The sequence below is a fragment of the Vulpes vulpes genome, chromosome 2 (genome assembly GCF_048418805.1).
Source record: "Vulpes vulpes isolate BD-2025 chromosome 2, VulVul3, whole genome shotgun sequence".
Lineage (NCBI taxonomy): Eukaryota > Metazoa > Chordata > Mammalia > Carnivora > Canidae > Vulpes > Vulpes vulpes.
The window spans coordinates 50253173-50274633 of NC_132781.1; the positions used below are offsets into that span (position 1 = coordinate 50253173).

General features: G+C 57.6%; 1 protein-coding gene across 2 annotated transcripts; it reads left to right on the forward strand.

Annotated features, from left to right (window-relative positions):
- The first annotated feature begins 1705 nt into the window (after positions 1–1705).
- On the forward strand, positions 1706–21151 carry WDR5 (WD repeat domain 5). 2 transcript variants are annotated; one of them, XM_072748232.1, is made up of 15 exons: positions 1706–1838; positions 2497–2584; positions 4810–4995; positions 5646–5754; positions 6045–6118; positions 6519–6608; positions 6805–6894; positions 7094–7177; positions 10852–10907; positions 14183–14229; positions 16591–16666; positions 17449–17482; positions 17800–17874; positions 18399–18486; positions 19526–21151. In XM_072748232.1, the coding sequence occupies exons 3-15, from the start codon at positions 4915–4917 to the stop codon at positions 19624–19626; spliced, it is 1005 nt and encodes a 334-aa protein (XP_072604333.1). In that variant the 5' UTR covers positions 1706–1838; positions 2497–2584; positions 4810–4914; the 3' UTR covers positions 19627–21151. The 2 variants fall into 2 exon arrangements, with proteins under 2 accessions (XP_072604333.1, XP_025875620.1); XM_026019835.2 differs by lacking the exon at positions 1706–1838 and adding an exon at positions 2119–2362.
- Positions 21152–21461: the final 310 nt, after the last annotated feature.

Consider the following 21461-nt stretch of genomic DNA (forward strand, 5'->3'; position numbering starts at 1 on the left):
ATCAATTTACTTGGGAACCCAGTTTGACTTCTGAGTTCTGGGGGTCTGGAACTTTATCCATCTCAGTCTGGAGGGTCAGAGGTATTTTTGATTTGGGGCTGGGATCTGGGGTGCACAGGTTGGGGGTGGTGCTAGGCTAGAGTGCTGTCAGCAGATTTTGGATTTGGACAAGAGAGCAATGGGAAGCTCTCTGAGTCCTTTTTTAAAAAAGATTTTATTTATTTATTCATGAGAGATACAGAGACACAGGGAGAGGGAGAAGCAGGCTCCATGCAAGGACCCCGACATGGGACTCAATCCTGGACCCCGGGATCATGCCCTGAGCCAAAGGCGTCTGTCTGCTCAACTGCTGAACCACCCAGGTGTCTCAAGCTCTCTGAGTCTTAAATCAGAGGGTGACAGATCAGAATTGGGAGTTTTGGTTCTGACTATGCTTCAGAAAGGTTTGGAAAAAGCCTGTTGGAAGATAAATCCCCAGGGGGGGCAGGGATGGAGAGAGATGGATTGCTGAGACACCAAGAGGTGATGGTGGAGTGCCCACATGGGCTCAGATTCCAGCCCAGGTGGCCAGGTGGAGGGTCCTTCTTCATCTTGTGCTGGTTTGTTACCTTCTGTAACAAAGGTGGCCCAAGGTGACTAGGCTCCCAGGAACAGAGATCCACACAGCGCCATGCCAGGGCCAGAGACTTGGCGCCACACGATGCTCCTTGGGAGTGGCCTGCAGACCAGCAGCCTGTCTCAGCTTGTGTCCTGGACAACCACACACCTTGTTCCCTGGGCATTTCCTTTTTAAATGATGTCCTCTTGTTAGCACAGGTTCCTGCCACATATTTGGTGTTTCCGTCCTTAATTGGGAAATAAGACTGCAGGTGATGCTGCCTGGGATGGGGGTTGGGGCCTGGGAGCTGAAGACTGCCTCCAGGTCTGTAAGGCCCACGTGTCTTTGTCGTGTGTCCCCCCCCCCCCCCCCCACGGGATGAGAACACACAGGACTTGGGGCCAGAAGGCGGGCTGCAGGCTCTCCGTTGGCACGAGCCCTCCCCTCTGGGGTTCCCCTTCCTCGTGTGTACCCGGCCATGACAAACTGTCCTGGAGCCCCCCTTGCAGACAGCAGAGCGGCCTGCACCTGGTGACTGCCAGCACTGTCCCTGGCCGGGGCTCCCTGCCGGTGGCCCGCAGGCCGCGCAGGAGAGCTGGGGGTGGGGGGGGCGAGGCGCAGGGGAGCGGGCACCCTCAACCTTGCGGGCTCCGGTCCTAGCTTCCGGGGGGCGCGGCGGGCATGCGCGGGGACACCAGCGCCGGCCGGCTGCGGTGCACACTTGGGCTGCGGCGGTCAGCGGCGCGCCACGGCGAAGAGGGGCAGCGATCCCCGGGGGAGGGTCTCCCGCGAACCCTGGGCCCTGCCTCCCCTGGACGCCCGCGGGCGAGCCCTGCTGCTTCCTGGAGGCGCCGCTGCAGGCCGCGTTCAGGAGGTGAACTTTCGAGGGGCACACTGGCACTTTCCTGGAGGTCTCATCATACTTCCGTTTTTAGAAAGTGCACAAGAAGGACCTGCACCAGCCAACTTTGAGGTTGCCCCTTTGCGCGCCGTCCCTTTAAGGCGTTGGGCCTGCCCCAGGCCTTATGCCCCTCGCCGCTCCCCGTAGTGCCCCTCCGAGAGGCCGGCTTTGTGCACTCGCCCCGCCCCGCCGCCGCCCCGCCCCTCGCACACGCGCACGCGCACTCCCCCCCCCCCCCCCCCCCCCCCGCCGCGCCGCCTCGTCCAGCTCGGCCCGGCTCCCGCCCAGGCGGCGGCGACGCGACGCCCCGAGCGCCCGCCCCGCTGCCGCGGCCGGCAGGTAAGCGGGGCCCGCCGGGCCAGAGACCGCACACGGGGTGCGGGCGGGGCCGACGCCGGCTGCCCCCCGGCCCGCCCCGCCGCCGCACGTGTTCCGGCGGGCCCGGCCCAGGTCCCGGGTCCCAGGTCCCGGGGCCCGGCCCACCCCGCCGGGCCCTCCCCGTGCCGGCGCCCCGCGCCCCCGCCGCCTCCCTTCCGGGCGCCCACCCCGCGGCCCTCGCCCGCCCCGGCCCCCGGCCGCGACCCCTCCGCCTCTCGGGGCCCAGCCCCCGCCCCCGCCCCGAACGTACCCCGCGACCGTGCTGCGGCCCCCCCGGCGGCCAGGTGACAGCCCGCAGGCCGGGCCTGGGACCTCCTGCTGCAGCCAGCGCGCGTCGCCCCGAGCTCTCCGCTGCTCCTCCGAAGAAAGACCCCAGACCCAGCGGCGGGTCCTGGCCGGGCGCGCAGACCCGCGGCCCCCTCTTCTGCGGAGTCGCCCCCCGCTGCGCCCTGCTGCTGACCCCCAGCCCAGGCGGCCGGGCCCAGGTGCGGCTCGCCCTCGGCAGCCAGGGACCCCGGCTCCGCAGCGCCTCGCGCCACTCCAGTGTGCTGTGCCACAGCCATTTTGGGTGACGGCAGACTCCCTGCTAGCCTTCTCACTCCGGTTTCTGCCCACCCAGGTCCTTTACCCGGCGCTTCAGCACTGGCAGGTGCTGTGCCAGACGCTGCCTCTGAGGTCGGCCCGGCCCCCTCCTAGAAGGCAGATAGGTAAGCTAGGCTGGAAGCTCCGCGCAGAACGAACAGGTGGGGAGAGCGGCATACCCCGCCCCCCTTGGTCTGGCCACCTGCGGGTCATCAGGTTACCTCGCCCGTGGGCCAGCCTCGGTGGAGTCCGGGGATCTGCATTTTACAAGCAGTGCAGGGGAGCACCCCGGTTTGGGATGGTCAGGCTCACCTGGGCGAAAGACCTGTGAGGGCCCGGAGGGGTCAGGTGGCATGTGCTCTGGAGGCTTGCCCCTTCTTGGACTCCCTGAAGAGCCGGTCCCTAAGCAGCTGCCCCGTTGCTTTCTTTCCCTGAGTGTCTCGGAAAATGCAAGGCTTTCCCTCCTCTTGAATGGAGACTGGGGGCATTGAGTCAAGAAATTGCACATTAATGTTTTGCTAGCCCAAGAGATTGGCAGTTTGGATTTGATTGAGCTGGGAGGGGTTGCACGGTTGCACACCTTTTCTGTGAGATTAGCTGTTGTATTCCCTAGTCCTCACCTTGAGGGCAGGTAGTTTGCTGGGAGTCACACTCCACCTCCCGGTGGGTCTCAATTTTTATGTTAAAAGGAGCAGCTCTTGGGATCCCTGGGTGGCACAGCGGTTTGGCGCCTGTCTTTGGCCCAGGGCGCGATCCTGGAGACCCGGGATCGAATCCCACGTCGGGCTCCCGGTGCATGGAGCCTGCTTCTCCCTCTGCCTATGTCTCTGCCTCTCTCTCTCTCTCACTGTGTGCCTATCATAAATAAAAAAAAAAAAAAAAAAAAAAGGAGCAGCTCTGGATTCCCTGAGCTCCCCAGGTCACCCCCAGAGGAAGTCTCTTCTGTTCCCACTGCTGCTTCTCCCCCACACCTCTCCTAGCTCTTGCTGATACCTTCTTCAGATATTAGGTTTTGTGAGTCAGTCTTCCCAGCTGTCTTCCATAGCTTCCCCCCACCCCCCACTTGTCCATCCACCTAGGGCAAGGCAGCACTCGGATTAATTGGCATGACCGGGTTGCACTAAATTTACTCACAAACCAGCTAGTATTTGCTGAGCACCAGCTTGGTGCCAGCATTTTTGTATCTGGGCGTGATTATGTGACTTGCTCCAGGACTTGGCCTTTGGGTGCAGCAGGATCCATCCTTGGGCATAAGCCCAAGTCCTTGCTATATACAGGTGGCCAGTGGGACCACATCTGTGCTCTGCACGAGTATGTTGCATTGTAATTTCCCTTTTGGATAAAGACTTTAAGACGTGGTCTTTTTTTGATGGCTTCCATTTTGCCTTGGTGTGACAAGGAGTCGTGCAAGCTTTCAGTTTTAAGTGCCAAGCTAGAATTTTACACCGTGTAAACCATTAGATTAACAGTGGTGCAAGCTTCCAGGAATTGGATGACCAGTGATGTCTGCAAGAACACCATGGTGGTTCCCCCATTTCAGAGTCACCAGGTGTGCTTCTAGGAGACGCATCTAGGATCTGGAATCTGTTCCTGGGCTAGAGCAAATGAGTCGCTTGCTGTACAGCTTGGGTAGCTCCATTGTCACGCTGAAACCTAATTGAGCTGCGGTCTTTCCCCTCCTGCAGCGAGAGCTTGCTTGCAGCCGATCTGTGTACACTTCAGGCTTCAGCAGCAGGCAGGGCTGGCTCTGGTTTGCACTTCTCAGCTGTGTCTTGTAGTCGCCTCACAAGGGACAGAGCGCCTTTTGAGCTGCCAGGGTTCTGGAGGCGGCCTTGTGTCTACACCAGACGACAGGGAAGCCCCCTGGGAGATGCAGACCACTGTGGGGCGGGGGGGGGGTGTCTGCTCTTGTATATTTTCAAACGTGGTAGTTAAGCACTGTTGCATCACTTGTGAGGATTTGGACGAGTTCCCAAATTTCTACACCCTGAAGCTCAGTCTCCTGTAATTTGGGTTGGTTTAGGGTTGTTTTTTTTTTCTTTTTTTTTTTTTGTTACGTTTCAAGGGCTCTTTGAAGAAAATTGCATTTTGTTTGCCTGGCCTGAGCTGCATTCCAGGAGGATAACAGTAGGGAGCACCCTTGAAGGTGGGGCCTTGGATTACATGGACAAAAGGGGCCTGGGCAGCCTGTCTTAGCATCTGAAGAGTATTTAGTGCAGACTTAACTCCATAGATAGGTTCCTCATTTTGGAATAGTGTGTCTGCTCAGGGCCCAGCAAGGTGGGTGAAGGTTTTTCACCCTTTTTGCTGGGAATTAATTTTTAAAATATGGTTTGTTTATTGGCCTCAGTCCTCCACTGTAGGTTTCGATTAGCAGACAGCTCTTTGCACTGTGAGTCTTCGCTTGGAGCTGTGAACTCTACCCGCTTCTGCCTGCCTGGTGGGCTTCAGAGCCATGGCAACGGAGGAGAAGAAGCCAGAGACGGAGGCCGCCAGAGCACAGCCCACCCCTTCCTCCTCGGCTACGCAGAGCAAGGCATGTCCCTGAGGGCTTGAGGGGAACTGCCAGGGGGGCCTAGGCCGAGCACTCTTCGGAGATGCTTCTTCCGAGTCTGTTCTCCCTCTCCAGTTAGACACTGTGTTTTTATTTATGGGCCACAGACCTAATCAGTGCTTGTTTACCATGCTGAGGATCCCCAGACCTGTCCCCCGGAGAAGGGGCTTTATCACAACATAGATCCTTGTTCCTGATCGTAAGATCTCTGTAGCACCCAGAAAGCCTCTCATACAGCATCCTCCCTGGCCCACAGTTCTGGTGGCCAGGCAGGTTTGCAGACCCCTTTGCTGGACACCAGGCGGCACATACAGGCCTTTGAGCAAGGCTACAGCCTTCAGGTTTGCTTTGAGGGAGGCTGTGCTTGCCGGACTTGGTGATGCGTGTCGGACGTTGGGGTGGGGTCAGGCCTTGAGGGGCCTCTGTGTTGAGCTGTCCTGGAAGAGCTGGGCACGGAGGTGGGGGCTGCAGGAGAAGCAGGGCTGCCGAGGGGAAATAGCCCAGATTTAAACACGACCAGTTGGAAAGGACTTCCAGAGAGTTCTAGCAGGATTTGGAACTTAGAAGGTGGTTCTGGGTTTGAAGCAAGGCGGTGGTTAACGGTTTGATGACTAGTATTCTCTCTTCAACAGCCTACCCCTGTTAAACCAAACTACGCTCTAAAATTCACCCTGGCTGGCCACACAAAAGCCGTGTCCTCCGTGAAATTCAGCCCAAATGGAGAGTGGCTGGCAAGTTCATGTACGTATCACCAGGGCCTCCGCTCCTGTCAAAAGTAGTCTGTGCTGCCACCAGAAGCCCGGAGCAGGGGGAGGGATTGCTTTCTGATGCTGCCACTGGGGTGTCGCAGGGGCTGGAGCCCTTTACGTAACACTCTGAGGTGATGTGTCCAGGGGAGAGGGGAAGGGTACTCCAGTGCCGGCTACTTCTTTCCATGGGATTTGCACTGTTTCCAGGGCTCCTGTTGTGGGCAGCCCGGATTTTGCCCTTGGGGTGACTGTACCATCACACTTATTTTGTCTTTTTTTCAGCTGCTGATAAGCTCATTAAAATTTGGGGAGCATATGACGGAAAGTTTGAGAAAACCATATCTGGTCACAAGCTGGTAGGTTCATCCCTGCACGTGGAGGTTGCCCACTGGCCGCCTTAGCCCCACTGGTGGGTGGGGCCCATCCCCAGAGCTCAGCAGGTTAAGGTCTAAGCTTTCCCCCGGAGTTTTTTTGGATAGTTGCTTTTTGTCTTTTTTTTTTTTTTTTTTTTTTTTTTTTGCCTTTTGTCTTTTAAGCAAGTACTTCTGACCTTCCCAGACAAGTTTCTGCCTGACTGCAAGAGAACACACTCTCCTTTGGGGACTGTGCGGTGTTTCGTCTGTGTGGTCAGCAGTAGCTAGAGGGTTTGGGTAGTGGAGTGAGGTGCTTATTTATCTTTGGATGGATGTTCTGACCTTCGCTGGTTAACTGTATTTTGTCCTGTCAAGGCGGTGACCCTGTGTCTTTGCTCCCCAGGGGATATCAGATGTGGCCTGGTCATCAGATTCCAACCTCCTCGTTTCTGCTTCAGATGATAAAACCCTAAAGATCTGGGATGTGAGCTCGGTGAGCTGCTCTGCCCAACCCCCGCCCCGGCAGAGCTTGTGTGCGTGGACAAGGGGCAGGGCGGGAGTCCGAGGGGGGTCTGGGGACCCTGGGTCATGGGGTGGCCCTGCTCTGTGGGGTATGTGCCATTGGGCCGCTGTGGGCTCAGCTTTGAAATAACCACTAGGAGTAACAGTCTGGCGATACTTGGTTTTAGGGAAAGTGTCTGAAAACCCTGAAGGGGCACAGTAACTACGTCTTCTGCTGTAACTTCAATCCCCAATCCAACCTCATTGTCTCGGGCTCTGTAAGTCTAACCCCCCCTTCCCCTGGGGTGTTGTAGGGGGTGTGGGGGTGCGGTACTTTGTAGCCAGAGACTTAGGAGTTGAGCCTGAGTCTTCTCTGCTGGGGGATGGGGGGGCCGTGGTGGCAGGCCTTGGGTTCCAGAAGACCTGTCCTCTCCCACCTCCCTGTGGAGTGGCCTTAACCTCTTCCTTTGTTTTCAGTTTGACGAAAGCGTGAGGATATGGGATGTGAAAACAGGGAAGTGCCTCAAGACTTTGCCTGCACACTCGGACCCGGTCTCAGCTGTAAGTCCCGCTGAGCTCTGGACACCACATGGCAGGACAGGGTGATGGCCAGAGAGGGGGCACTGGGGTCCCCGAGAGAGTTCTCCCTATCGTGGGCCCGTGAAAGGAGAGGCGGGCGAGGGGTTTGGTCCCTGAACCAAATCCTGCGGGACAGGTAGGGCAGCCAGGCCTGGAAGAGGGGCTGTGTGTTGGGAAGTGTGGCCACAGAGAAGTGAATTTGGAGTCGTGTTGGCTTTGATCCTGGGGTGGTGGTGGAATGAGCTGGGGTGAGCTAGCCGAGGGTAAGGGCTGGGGTGGGGGGGCTGGAGCCCCACGAGCACCCTGTGTGTGCTGTGTCTGCCGTGTGCACACGCTAGCAGTGTGCAAGATGAGGTACGTAGTTGAAGTATCTGCTGTAATACAAACCCTCCATTTGAAAGTGGCCGAGAGATTTTTTTCTTTGTCAGCAGAGCCTAGACTTGCTTCTTAGCCAAGTTTGCCTTTTTTTGGAAAGGGGAAGGAATCGTGTAAACATTGTGCTTATTTTTACTGAGCAGATGGTCCTTTTCACTTTCTGAAATCGTGTAGGTGAGTGATTTTAAGTATTTTCAGGCAATAAAGGGCTTTTTTGCCCAGCTGAGACCATTCGCAGAGCCCAGATACATGGAGGACATGTATTACATGTTGTCACAGTGGACTTGAGGGGCCCTCGCTGCCCAGAGTCCCGGCCAGTGTGGATGGGGCTCATCCTTGGGGGCCCTGAGGAAGGCAGTGTGCTGTGGAGAGGGGGCCTGGCCCACCTGGCGCTCTGCCCTCTGCTGTGGACCCCCAGTCCCAGGAGAGCTGACTTTGAGATGGGCATGGTGGTGAATGTGGGCAGGACCCAGGATGCAAGCTGAATGAAGGCCAGGAGTCCCAGCAGTGCGAGGTGATGCAGGGGCTGTGGGTGGGACCCTCAGTCTAAGTGGTAGGGTTTATAGAGTCTTTGTTTTCTGCGGAAGTGAAACGTACTCATTTTTTAAAAAAGACAAACGGATGGATGCAGTGAAGAGAAAGTCACTCTCCTGAGCCCTCCAGGACCCCTGCTGGTAGCGGCGGAGGGGGGGGGGGGCCGCCACGGGTATTCTGGTATTTTAAATATGTGCTATCTCCCACCATCTGTCCTGTAAGTGGTGAGGGTGACCACAGCTATTGTGCATCCCTGTAGGAGGGTTTCTCGGGCATCTGTGGTGTCCATAGACCCCCATGGGCAGTGGGCACTCTGTGCTGGGGCCCCAGCAGGTGCTTGTTTGTAGCTTGCATTTCTCATGGAGGAGTGCGATGAGCATCTTCGTTGGGCCACTTTACCCACCATGTGTTTCTGCGGTGAGCTTTAGGAGGTCATCATCGTGTGAAAGAGGTTCACTTAGTTTCCCAAGTAGATCCATCTGGGAGCGAGAAGCCCCCCCGGCACCAACTCTGCTGGCTGCCCCATCCCTTGCTTCCTCCTTCCTGAGTCTGGCCTCATCCTCTCTCGCCCGGACTCCTGCATCAGCTTCCTCTCTGAAATGGACCTCCTATCTGTCTCATCCCGAGCCTGTTGCTGCCACCGCTTGGCCTGTGGATTTTCCTTGTATCTTCCTGCTTTGCAGGACCTCACCTGTCTGCCAGGTGTCCCTTCCACAGAGAGCATTGAGTGACTGTCACTTGAGTGTGGATTTGGCGTCCCTGTTGCATTCTGATTTGTTGCCTTTCTCGTGTCTTTGGAGTACAGGGATGTGTGCAGGGTGGCTGTGTTGCCTTTTGGACCTGAGCATGGGTGGGATGGGAGAATCACACTGCATTTACCAGTGGGGATGTCTGGATATGGTTGGGAACAAGGCAAAGCATGAGGTTGGCATCGTAGCTTTTGGAGACCTGTGTCTACTCCTTAGTGTCTGGTATAATGGGCCTCGATGGAGTATTTTTCAAATCCAAAGAAAGGGATGAACATGGTGGGACAGATTGCAGTGAGTTAAAAAGACCATTATCTTGGGGCTCACGAATGGGTGGTCATGGTTAAGTAGCTGGCCCACAAGCCCATACTGCCAAAACCACCGTGGGGATAGAAGGACAACTGAAAAGCTTCTCAAGTGTCTCTTGGCCCTAGTGGAGACAGAGAGGCCACCATCCATGTGTGGCACTGTGGCCCTTGAAGTGCTGCAAGCCTAGATGGAGATACGCTATGAGCATGAGGTGTGCCATGTGCTCTCGGCCTTTGAAGGTTTGGTGCAGCGGAAAGGAACGTGATGTGCCTCATGGGTGACTTCAGCACCGGTCACGTGTTGGGGTGGTAGGTACCTTAGAGACTTTAGGTTAAATAAACCCAAGTTCATCCCTCCCGTTAACTTCCTGCTGCAGCTACGTGAGAAGGTAAAATCGTCTACTGGTTAGGCGGGGGCCCTGAGAATCTAGACCGCAGCTTCTCTGTCCCCTGGCCCAACGACGCCTGCATCCACTAAGAATGTGTCAGCGGTGTGACTCTGGGCCCGGCACTGAGTGTTACGAGCTCTCTGGGGCTCCTGGGCGCGTGGCTTTGCTCCCAGAGGCATCCGGCAGTGTGTGGGGACAGCTTGGCTGTTACGGCTGCATGCTGCCGGCAGGGCGTGGCCACACGGGCAGCCCCATGACCAGAGAGACAGGGCTAGTGGGGCAGTGGCGCCAGGGTGGAGGTCAATACCCCCACCTCTCTGTGTGGCTTGGTCTCATGTGGAAAATGTGTCGCGGGGAGTGAGACAGTCTCAGAAAGGTGCTATTTGCTGTAAGAAGGCTTATTCTGGATAAAGTCTGCTCAGGACTCAAAAATGGTAGAAGTTGGTGATGGATCCATCTCTTGACATCGTGGCTCCTTTACTCCCCTGGGGATTCTACTGGGAAAGCAGGAAAGAAACACAGAGATGGCTCAGTGGTGAGACTGGGGCTTGTCAGGTGCGGAGGCGTGTGTGGCCTTGGCGGGTCTGGGGCCTGGGCACTCGGGTGACCAAAGGTGTGGGGAGCAGAGGCCAGTGGGGCCCCAGGACCAGCACACACGGAATCACACCCGTCCCGAGGCAGAGTGTTTGGAGGGGCTGGGATGTTGGGTTGGCTTGAGCATCCTGGGGCCTGGGATCTCTGGTCCTTGCAGTGGGCAGGAGGCACATGGAGTGCATTTCTCGGGTGGTAACCCAACAAGTGGGGACTTCTCTCCTGGTTTTTCTTCAGTGTGAGGTCTGGGGAGGTGGTTTGCAGCCCAGTTGCCCTGGTCAGGCTGCCTCCATGACAGGAGTGGATGCTCGTGCGTGCACGGGTTCTCGAGGCCCAGCCTCCTGTCCCTGGGGCTTGGTCGCCTTGGTTGCATTTGTTTCTTTTCAAAGATAGTTTTGTAGTAAGCGATTTAGCTGCTTGAGATGTGTTTGGGGTTGGTTTTCCTTCTGAGTTCAGACATCCATTGTGAAATGGGCTGTTGCTGGAGATGCCTGGTGAAAACCACTTCATCCATGCCGCTGAAGCGTCTTTTGGCAGCTGCGGGAAATTAGTAGAATTCGAAGCAAGTGGTGGCTCTGCTGCTTGCTCAGTGCTCAGCAGGACAGCGTGCTTTTGTCGAGGGCACTCGTCAGTAGGAGGGCCGCTTGGGGAGCACGCAGTCTGTATTGACCACTTGGAAGTAAGTGTCTTTTTTCCCTCCACTCTGTTTTCAGGTACATTTTAATCGGGATGGATCCTTGATAGTGTCAAGTAGCTATGATGGTCTCTGGTAAGTGAAGAAACTCACTTCATTTCCTCAGCACACATTTATTAAAAGGCACTGTTGTGGCCTCTGGGGGACTGCAGTGGAAGCGAGGCAGGCAGAGGTCTGTCCCCATGAGGAGCTTCTGCTGTCGTGGGCTGTGGCTGATGGACAGACACACAGCACAGCCCCTGCCGTGGGGCGGACTGCAGGGCTGGAGGGGGTGCTCCTGCTCTGGCTCTGGGCTTCCCTCCTTGTGGGTGCTGAAGTGTGCTCTAGACAAGCTGCTGGGTGGACCCGGGACCAGCCAGCCTCCCGTTCTGTGCAGGACGTGGAGCGGAAATCCCACCAAAGAGGTGGGAGGGGGAATGTGGTTTCCTGTGGAATGTCCAGTTTAGCCTGAATGAATAATGTTTATACAGCTTTGAGCTCGTAACCTAAGTGTCGAGGATTCTTCGAGAGGCATGAGGGAAAGCGTGGAAGTAAGTGTTGTAAGTCTGAGGCAGCAGACATCGTGGCGGGAGCATGTGGTGGGAGCCAGGCTGGGTGTGCAGGGCAGGGGCCGCCAGCTGTGTGGGGACCCAAGAAGAGCTTCCCAATGAGAAGGGAGAACAAAAGCATGGCTAGGAATTAGTCTATATTTAGTGAAAAGGAAATAAGAAAGAGGAAAATGGGGCAACATAAATCCTACAGTGAAAACGCCATGGAAGGACTGATACGAAGGACTGAGACGTGCTGCACTGGGTGTCATGGTGGTGGCCAGACACACTCATGTAGGCTGTCGGGGTTGCATGAGAAACCCTTCTGACTCTTGTTTTCAAGAAATGCTTACAACTGTGTGGTAGTAGAGGTTTGAAACCAAAGGGTGGGTGGACGGCGTCGGTGTCAGGGGGACTGACAAAGCGTCCTCAAGGAGGCACCCGCGGGGCCCGCCGCACACAGCTGGCAGAGAGGCCTGTGTACATGGCCCCTGGAGTGCCCCGGGGCCTCAGGCCATGAGGACAGTGAGGCTGGATGGGTCACTTTAGACATCACGGGAGAGCGTCTGTGGCCTTGTGGGCCCGAGCAACACCGCAGCTGCGTATTTGCTGCATGTGCAGTGAACATTGTGTCCCTCCAGCCCAGAGCAGTCTCCGGGATACACATGGATGGGCTCTGAAAGCTCCCTAGAGAAGGAGGAGAAGCAACAGGAAAGTTGAAACGCTGGGTACTTACTGAGGCCAGTGCAGTAGTTAAGGTGGGTGAGAGGAAGGCAGCAGGCTCTGGGGGGGAGGGAAGGGGGTACTGGGTCACCTTTGGGGAGCTCCCGTTTGCTGGGCTGGCCAAGGAAGGTCTGCCCACGGTTGTGGCCCCCCCCCCCCCCCCCCGGTGCTGGGCTGGATCCCAGACTTCCCAGGTTGGGGAGCTGTTTGGTTACACCTGCTGGGGCTAGCATGGCTCTCTCCCCATGCTCCGTAGCCAGTCCTGAAAGAAATCCATGACATCAATGTCAGAATTCCAAAGGAACTGTTTATTAGCCGAGTCCAGCAGTGCCTCAGAAAATAGTAGTCCACGACCATGTGGGGTTTTTGAATAATGAAAGGGCTGTAATAGCATAATCAATGTCGGGAAGTCTGTTATCTGATTAATCGTGTCAACACATTAAAGGCAAACCTTCGTGATGTGTCCTGGGTAGAGGCCAGGCAGGCACCTGCTAGGATCCTGCAACCACCCCCTGACAGAGACTCCAGCAGAGGAGGGCTGTGTGGCAGACTGTTCTGGAAGCTTCCTAGCATTTACGATATGTGGTAACGCACTAAAACCGTTTCTAGTTAAATCAGGAGCAAAGCAAGCCATCTGCCTCTTACCCAGCGGTGTTTGGATTTTCTGGTTAATGAGTAAGAAAAGTACAGTGAGCTGTGTGAAGGCAGGAGAGAGCCTTATCTCTTCGTAGATGAGCTGCTTGTTTGTTGAGGGTTTGGAGCCACAAACATGGCCCCTGACCAGCGCAGACTCTAGCCCCACAGAGGCCCCATCCTCAGCCTTGCTGTCCCCCCCTGGGGGGGTGGGGGGGAGGCAGGCTGAACACCCCTCGTTGTCCCCCCAGGATCTGCAGCACATGGCAGGCTCCAGCACCCTGACTCTGAACTGCCAGGCCCTGCCGCTTATAAAAGCGACTCTTTGGGGAGGTGAAGGTCTGGAAACAGACCTTTCTGGGTGCTGGGAGTTGGCAGTTAGCAGATGTGTGGGAGCAGAGGATGGATGGCGGGGAAGTACATCTAACGGCAGGGGAGGACCGCGGGGAGGAAATGAACGGAGTGTGACTAAAGGGACAGGGAACAGCGAGCCAGGGGGTTGGGATGGGGCGGTGCACGTCCCCTGGTGGGAACCCGTCCCCCTCAGCTGGCAGACCAGGCAGTTCCACGTAGTGGCCCCCATGGCCTTTCCTCAGCGAGATGAAGAGGGCTCTGGAGAGAGCATAGATGAGCTGGTGCCGGGAGAGTAAAGAGAACCAGCAGGCAGTTGGTGGCGGGGGGGGGGGGGGGGGGGGGGGGGGTGCTGTTGCCTGGACCGAGTTGGGGGCGTCGCTCCCAGGGGAGGGGGTTGGGTGGGGCAGACAGGGCGGAGAGGTGGTGGCTCTAACTCCCAGCAGTCACAGAGTTAGCACGGAAGCGGCCCTGCGGCCAGTGATGTGGAAGACTGTCCCGGGCCAGGGCGAACACCAGAGGGGTGGGAAGGGGGCAGAGGACACGAGGAACAGAGAGTGTCACCCTGTGACCCAGTGCCCCACTGCTGGGCACCCATGCTTGGAGGGGCAGGTGCTAACAAGCATGTTGGCTGCCAAAGTCGTATTCACATGGGCGGGAGTCAGACGCTGGAGCTGGCGCGTCCATTCTGGGCCAGCAGCTCTTCCAGTGTGTTCTCTGGCTCCTGCACCAGAGGGACATCCAGAAAATCTCATATGATGCTCTTTTGGTGGAAAACAAACTCCGAGCAACCACGTGCTTGGAATGTGTGTGCCAAGAAACAGGTGGGGCTCCTGGGGCCCTAGACATGGCCTTTGTCACCCCTGTCCTGGCGACTGTGCGCCTGTGGTGGGGACAGGAAGGCACTGGGTCCGTGTGACCGTGGCCAGTGTGCTGTGCTCAGGTGCCTGTTGTGGCCCCAGGCGTCAGGGGAGTTGAAGTGGAGCAGTGAGAAAAACTGAGATAGGACTAATCATGCGTTAGTCTCAACATCCATGTTTGCTCAGGAGCCAGAACGCATCGAGCTGGTCATCCTGACTCGCTTTGTAAAAACTTGCTGCTGTTTTTCCGTTGCAGCCGGATCTGGGACACTGCCTCGGGCCAGTGCTTGAAGACGCTGATTGGTGAGTGCCGCAGTTTCCCGGCTGGGTGCTCCTCTCCGCTGCGTGGTGCTGTTCCCGTCCTCTGTCTTACCGGATGTTGGGGAAGCCTCTTCTCTCTGGCCTGGATCTGCTCCCCTGGGAGGGCTCCTCCTTCCTTACTGACCCATTCCAGCTCCTTCCTGATGACCTCCGGCACCGTGACGTCCCCTCCAGGCTGGGCCCCACGGTGTCTGCATTGGCCCTTGCTCGGGACTGCCTGGCTGTGTCCTCCAAAAGCCCCGTGAGCCCCTCCACCCTCTGCCTGTACGTGGCAGACCCTTGGTGGATCCTTCCTTGAGCAGATGTGATAGAAGCCTGACCCTGAAGTGCGTCCCGCCTGTTGGGGGTGTCATGGATGAGTTTGGGGGAAGGGCACTGGGGTCTCTGCAGACTGCTGTGGTCGGTAGTGGAAAGATAGGCAATGCCGCCAGCAGGTGAATGTGTGGCCAGAGGATGGGTGGTGGGCCCCTGCAGAGCCCTGAACCCCTGAGGGTGATGGGGAGGCAGCCCCGGGAGGGCTTTGAGAGCATACATCACCTCGGGTCAGCCTGGAAGCTCCCTGCAGTTTCAGGTTCAAGTGTGAGGTAGGGCAGGTGGTAGAGTTCTTGCTGCGGGGCAGGAATTGGGTGGTGGGCTGGGAGAGGGCCACTTCCGTGCTAACTCTGTGACCACCTGCCTGGGAGGTTCCGCCTCCGAAGCTCTGCACCCTTTTCTGGGCTGTCAGGGGAATGCATGTGGCTTTACGCATCAGTTGGGGTCACCTGGGGTCTCCATAGCAAAGCACCCCAGGTTGGGCGTCTTAACAGATTTATCACCACATCCTGGACGCTGGAATCCGAGATCCAGCCTTGGGCAGGCCTGGTTTCTCCTGCGGCCTCTCCTCGACCTTCCTGCCATGTCTCACGTTGTGGTTCTCCTGTGTACACACCTCTGGTGTCTGGTTCTTTTTCTCTTGTACAGATGCTGGTCAGATCGGATTAGGGTCCCCTGTACCACCCACATTTTAACCGAGTCATCCCTCGCAAGGCCCTACCGTCTGAGGTCCTGAGGTTAGGACTTCAACATGCGAAGTTTGGGAGGGACACAGTTCAGCCCATGATGGTGGCCTTTGTGCGGTTTTTGCTTCATGTGGCTGCCCTTTTGATGGTGTGACATCACACTGTGTCCACAGTACCTGCCCCAGGAGGCCTGGGGACAGTGCCATCGTTCACACTGCTGAAGCCGCCGGGCGCTTGCTGTGTGTAGAGCTTCGTTGATGCTAACACACGTAGTCCTCACAGCGGGGTGGGAAGCAGGCCTGGAGGGGTTCGTTAATGAACCCAGGCTGGCAGCAAGCAGGTGCAGCATCCACCTGGAGGTCAGGGCGATGCGTAGCCTTGCCCGCAGCCCACTTCTGCCGTCAGGTCTAGGGAGTTAGAACTTTTTGGACTCAGTGACGCTTTGGTCCTGGAGCTTAGGTAAGAGACGCCGGCACTACCCAGCCTTGTCTGAATGACGGGGCCTGCCTTCCTGGTGTGGTCCCGGTGCCCCAAGGAGGGCCCTTGGTGGCCTCATGCCTTCTCATGTGCCTTTGCAGTGTCTGGGACCTGTCGGAGGGAGCAGCGGCCCCCGGCGCGTGGTGGCCAGGTCCCTCGAGGTGGTAATGCAGCGTGCTGCCCTCCCCCGTTCCAGCACCAGGGTTCACAGCCCCAGTTCCGTCCTTCTCACCTGGGGGGAAACGCGCTCCTCCCGATGTGAGGGTCACAGGGCTGTCGTATGGCTGCAAGTGCTGGCCTTGTCTTGGGCGGCCCCGGTGGTGGCTCTTACCTGAATTTCCAGGCCACCTGGGGTGAGCTTTTAGACCCGAGTGTAGAGGCAAGAATGCAGGTATCATGCCAGCAGGACTGTTTCTAGAGGGAATTGACAGATCTTTGCTCTGATTACAGGCAGCAGGAAACATGAGATAATTCACCTGAGTCCTTTTTTCCTCAATGGCAATGCTTTCTCAGTCCAGTGGGGCGTTTGCAAACTTTGTTTCACATGAGGAAGCTGATCCTGGGTCCTCTTACAAACCCCATGTTGGCAGAAGGCCAGGCACCCCGACTTTGATTTGCTACAGACCCTTAGCTCCTAAAGCCCTTGTGGCAGAGGGGGCGGTCAGGCCCCCGCCAGGGACCCAAGAAACATCGAGGAGAACCGGCCGTTGTGACCGGCACCAGGGACGGGTGAAGGTGGTGGTGTGGGCACCGGTGGCAGTGTCCCCACTCGGATGGCCCCGTGTGGTGATGGGGGCACTCTTCTGTCCTCCCCCGGGCGCAGACCTGGCGCTCCTCCCGTCAGCCTGTCTCTGCGTTTCCCATGCAGATGACGACAACCCTCCTGTATCTTTTGTGAAGTTCTCTCCAAATGGCAAGTACATCCTGGCCGCAACCTTGGACAAGTAAGTGCCACCACCTCCCATGGGGCAGGCCAGGGACATCCATCTCCTACTAGTATTCTAAAGATAAGACATGTCTATACTCGTGGTGGGTTTAGGGTTCCAGGTTGCAGCTGTTGTGCTGGCAGCGAGGGCCCTGCCTCTGCTGGGGGCTCCGTCTCTGGTCTGAAGGATTTGGGGTCCGGGTTTCTCTGTGGTGACTGTGTGACCTGGGCAACCCCTCGTCTGCAGGAGTGGGGGGACGGGTGGCCTCTGAGCAGCCTGAATTTCACCCCAGCAAACTTGGAGCAGGTTTTGCCCCTTCAGGCGGGCCTTCCAGACCTGGCTGCCCTGTGTGCACTTTGGGCAGCCCTCTGGGGGCCTGCGCTTGAGCCCCAAGGTTGCCGGAGGGCCATGAGGTTGGCGCCTCTCCTCATGAGCACCCTTCTCCAGAAGAGCAAATTCCAGTCCAGCGAGGAGAGGGGATTGTTTGTGGCCATTGAAACCTGTTCTGGGTGTTTCTGGACCCTCCCCACATCCGTCTTGTAGCAGGAGTGAGCCACTTATGATTCAGGGAGCACCCAGCAGCCTCTGTTGAGTGGCAGAAATGTGTGGGGTTCTCACGCTCTGCCCTCCGGTGTCCTTAGAGCACCATCCATTCCTGTGCCCACTGCTGGCCGCTTACAGAGGGTGGTGGGCTTGGGCCCTGGCTGTGCTCCACCCATGAGCACTTGGCGGGGGGCCATATAGTGACAGCAGGGACCCCCTGGGAATGCAGGCGACTCACCCCCCTCTCTGTCTTCCAGCACACTGAAGCTCTGGGACTACAGCAAAGGGAAGGTGAGCGCTGGGGGCAGGCTCGTGGGGGCTGGGCTGCAGCTTTCCCTGGGGGCAGAACTGAGCCGGGGTCTGAAACCAGAGGCTTAAAGAGCGCTCTTCTCTGGGTTGGCCTGGTGCATGTTCCTCAGACTCTGGATTTTGTAGACCTCTGGGCCGCGGTAAGCTTCAACCGTGTGGCTCTGTACTGTGGGTGCTTAGAGCACTCTCAGAGCATGGGTTAGTCGGCCGTGAGATGCCTGCACTCCGGACGCCGAGAACTGTCCCGAGTGCGGGGACATTGGGACCCGATGGACGTACTGATACTCCCACCTTTGCAGTGCCTGAAGACATACACCGGCCACAAGAACGAGAAATACTGCATTTTTGCCAATTTCTCAGTCACTGGCGGGAAGGTAAGTTTTTTCCCAGCGAGGGAGCTTCTCGCCCTCCCAGCTGTCCCTCCAGAGAGGTGACCCCATCTTAGGTTGGCGTATATGCCTACGGACGCTTTCTGTGCCCGTGGAACAAAGCTCCAGTGACTCTGGGTCGGATGGCTTCTCCTGTCTGCTCCCGGGCCTGTTCCTCCTGAAGGCAGGGGTTTTGGGGCATGGCGGCAGGTGTGTGAGGGCTCTGTTGCCCCGGGGCTGTGCTTCCGTGCCACCCGCCCCCCCCCCCCCCCCCCCCCCCCCGCAGGCTGGGGCCCCACTCCTGCGCTCGCCCAGGTAGGAGGTGACTCTAGTGGGTGGTGGCATTCGGCAGACAAGGACGTGACCCTGAGAGTGACAATTTGAGAAAACCTTTAGTTCCCAGAGGGCCCCGACGTGGGCGGTGCTGGGGGGTGAGTGCCACCCTGGAATGGGTGTGGATGTGAGGGGAAGGTGACCCTTGCTCACGAGCAGCTCTGACCTGGGTTTTTCTCACCCGTCTTCTGTTCTAGTGGATTGTGTCTGGTTCAGAGGACAACTTGGTATACATCTGGAACCTGCAGACCAAGGAGATTGTACAGAAATTACAGGGCCACACAGGTGAGCACAGGCATCTAGCTGGCTGCACACCCACGTTTACACAGTGATGGTTTCTGGGAAAATAAAAAACAAGGTGTTGCATTGTTGTGCTGCCTGCTGCTCTTGTTGCTTGGCCTTTTGGTGGCCTGGGGGATGCCGTTTGTCTCGGGACAGTTGGCAGGTGGCTTTGTCCGAGCTCTTGTCGGACCAAGGCTGGATCCGGCTTTAACTTCTCTCCACAGCCGTCTTCCTGGCTGCCTGGCTTCAAAGTCCATGCAGGTTCCGTGGCTTCTTGTGTGGATGTGGCCCGTGCATGGGGCAGAGCCATCTGCTCTGGTCTAGAGGCTCTGGTTCCCGCAGGCCTTGCACCCCCCGCCTACACTTGGTGGAGAGTGATCTTCAGATCTGCTGAGCGCTCTACCTTCATCTCTTAAAGCCACGTCCACCCACTGGGGCCATGACCTAGACCTGTGGGTCAGCTGTGATGCGTAACCTGCCCACGTGGCTCAGCACCTAGGGAGCAGCCCTGTGCTTCAGTTGCTTCTGGCCTGCCCACTGCTGTGTGGGCAGGACACTCAGCTCCTTTGAAGCCGCACAGGAAGAGGGAAAGTTCTGGGGTGTGGCCCCAGGTGCCAGCTCACGGGCCCTCATATCCCTGCTGGAGGTGGGAGGCTTCCTGGTGGAAGTGGGGCATGCCCGGGCCCTGCAGCAGGGTGGGGCATGGTGGGATCGGGCACGTTGCTCACACAGTGGGACAGGCGCTCCTCTGTACCCTTGAGGCCCGCTGTGCCAGGTGTTGGGCCGGGCTCCACGAATGCCCTATGCTGGCCTGTGAGCATGTGCTGCTGCCCCCTGGCTGACCCTGGCATTTGTGGATGCCGCTGCGTTAATGCCACCTGCCAGCTGTGCTCCTGCTCAGTGTCCCCATGTGGTGGCACAGTGCAGGGCTGTGAGTTGGGGGTCTGTGGTGCGGCCCTGGGGGTGGTGGGAGTGTGACCCTGGGACAGCCAAGCAGGTCTCTGCACCAGGGGGCAGACGTTGGCTACGGTCTCTGTTTCAGACGTCGTGATCTCGACAGCCTGCCACCCGACAGAGAACATCATCGCCTCGGCCGCACTGGAGAACGACAAGACCATCAAGCTCTGGAAGAGTGACTGCTAGGCGCTGTGGTCGCCGCAGGGGGCCGGTCAAGACGGTGGCCGGGCGGCGGGAGCACAGTGTCTGGAAGGGCACCCCTCAGTCTGGGCCTGGGGGTCGGGAGAGGCCTGGATTAAGCCGCCCCTGAGGACGATGTGGTGGAGGGAGTGTCTACCACCAGAAAGTTCTAGAAGTCGCTGGTGATGTTCTGGCAATCCCTCTCACACTGTCTGGGGAAGTTTCTAGTCTGTATTGTGTTCACACGGAGTCCACACAAATTTTTAATTTTTTATTACAGAAGGGTGAAGTTCAATTTATCATGAGTTGTGTTTTTTTCCCGTAAGTGTTCTGTGCCTCCTTTGGTATCTTAGTGCCCAGTGCCAGCACCGTGAGCCGCCGCCGGGGACGTCCCGCCTGCCCCCTTGTCTGTTCAGTAGATGCTCTAGTGACGCCATCTGTGGCCACTGGTTCCTGCTGTAGTTGTGCCCAGTGTGTTTCAAAGTCTTTTCTGGAAAACAGCACTGTAAGGTTATTTTCGTGTACAAACCCTTTGTGTGTGGGAGTCGGTGGTCCTGGTGCCCACAGCCTGGCCTCATGCTAGTAGCTCCCTGTGTCCCCCCTGCGTTCCTGACATGCACAGTCACGGGCTGTAACACGGGGCAGGGGCCTTGCCGCCGCCCTGGCGGTGCTCAGCCCTCGAACAGAAAGTGTCCGAGGTGGCAGGAAGTTGAGGGTTCCAGTGGGAAGGACTTGCCCCCCCCCCCGTAGGTCAGGAGGTGGGAACTAAGGGAGCTGGGAGCATTGGGATGAGCGGGGTGGGAGGGAAAGGAGCAGGCCACCCTGCCGTGGCCCATTGAGTGCTGCAGGGGCCCATCAGGCTGCGTGAAGCTCAGGCGGGGCCGCAGTCCCCCTGCCCACCTGGGACCTGCAGGCTTGCTGGAAGGTGGTGGTGCAGGGGGTGGGGGGCGTGCCAGCAGCCGGCAGGCCTGCTGTGTGAATGGGAACCTCTGTGCCATGGGGAGAGCGGGGTTGTGCTGGGATGCCCAGGCCTGGGGACCCCATGCCGTGTCCACACCCCCTCCACCGGCACCTGGGGCTGAGTCGCGCATGCCCTGCCTGCCTTGGGACTGTGGATGGGGCTGCGTCCACCCTGCCTTTCCCGAGGCCCCGAGTCCTTGGGGGGGGGGGGGGGCTGCCTTCAGCAGGCTTCTGGGCCCCTCCAGTGGCCACAGGCATCTGGAAACCAGCTTCTGTTTCCCCGGCCCATCCTCTGGAGGTGGACAGCAGGGAGGCTGTCTGTGCCATGAAGAATCCCGGTGGTGACAGGCTGTCCACGCTCAGGGGCTCGGGGTTGGGGAGCCCACTTTGCCGCGTATTTTGGTAGGAAGCGCGAAGGTGTTAACAGGCCTCCCCTGGGAGCAGATGGCCGTGGACGCAGGGCGCTGTGCCCTTGGATATAGTTTATTTTTTCTACGTTTGAATTCTCTGTTGTAGATTTGTGTAAAAATACATTCTCTCTTTTAAAAATAAAGATTTTCATGTCTTGTAATTTTGTCCCCTGAGACTCCCCTTTCTTAATGTGCAGCTTTTTGGGTGGGGGCTGGCAGCCCACTGGCCCTTTCTGCTGCTTGGGCGGGCATGTTCTGGCAGAAAGCTCATAGTTATTAAAAAATACCGTTTCTTTGAAAGTCATCTGTGTTAATTATTGACAATGTAAAACAGGCAAGGATTATAAACCACCTGGATTCCTGCTGCCACTAACATTTTGGGGGATTATCTTCTAGTATATTCATTTAAAATGAAAACTGTGTTGTGGACCACTTAAGCATATATAAAGATAGAGAAAACCTTGCTAGGTT